Genomic DNA, 329 nt, shown 5'->3' with positions numbered 1-329 from the left:
ACCAGCACCAAGTGGAAAGCAAGGGAGCTGGACTACGGTAGGTGGCAGCAGGGCCGGCCCAGGCTGCAGCCCCTCCCTGGCTCTCCCTGAGGTGCCACCACCACTCCCCTTGCAGCCATTTACCTGGCCAAGAAGAACATTCGCAAGCAGGGCGACCTGATCGACCACGAGAAGGTGAGTGCTGCCCTCCTCACAGCTGTGATGAGCTGGGGGAGGGTCTCAGCTCACCCCGGATAAAGGGCTCACCTGTGGGATGGCACTGGCTGTGCTGGAGCTCAGAGCCAGGTGAGGGGGACACGTATCACTCCATGCCTGGGGAGGGGGGGGGG

At 63.8% G+C, this 329-nt stretch overlaps 1 protein-coding gene across 1 annotated transcript in view; it reads left to right on the top strand.

The window, feature by feature from the left end:
* RGS11 (regulator of G-protein signaling 11) overlaps positions 1-329 on the top strand; it is a 9604-nt gene that overhangs the window by 2974 nt on the left and 6301 nt on the right. The window contains exons 2-3 of the mRNA XM_009995517.1: positions 6-37; positions 116-174. Coding sequence (XP_009993819.1) covers positions 6-37; positions 116-174 — 91 coding nt within the window. The remainder of the gene's footprint in view (positions 1-5; positions 38-115; positions 175-329) is intronic.

The sequence above is a fragment of the Chaetura pelagica genome, unplaced genomic scaffold, assembly GCF_000747805.2.
Source record: "Chaetura pelagica isolate M959 unplaced genomic scaffold, ChaPel_1.0 scaffold124, whole genome shotgun sequence".
Classification (NCBI taxonomy): Eukaryota; Metazoa; Chordata; class Aves; order Apodiformes; family Apodidae; genus Chaetura; species Chaetura pelagica.
This window is presented reverse-complemented; position numbering and strand designations above follow the sequence as displayed.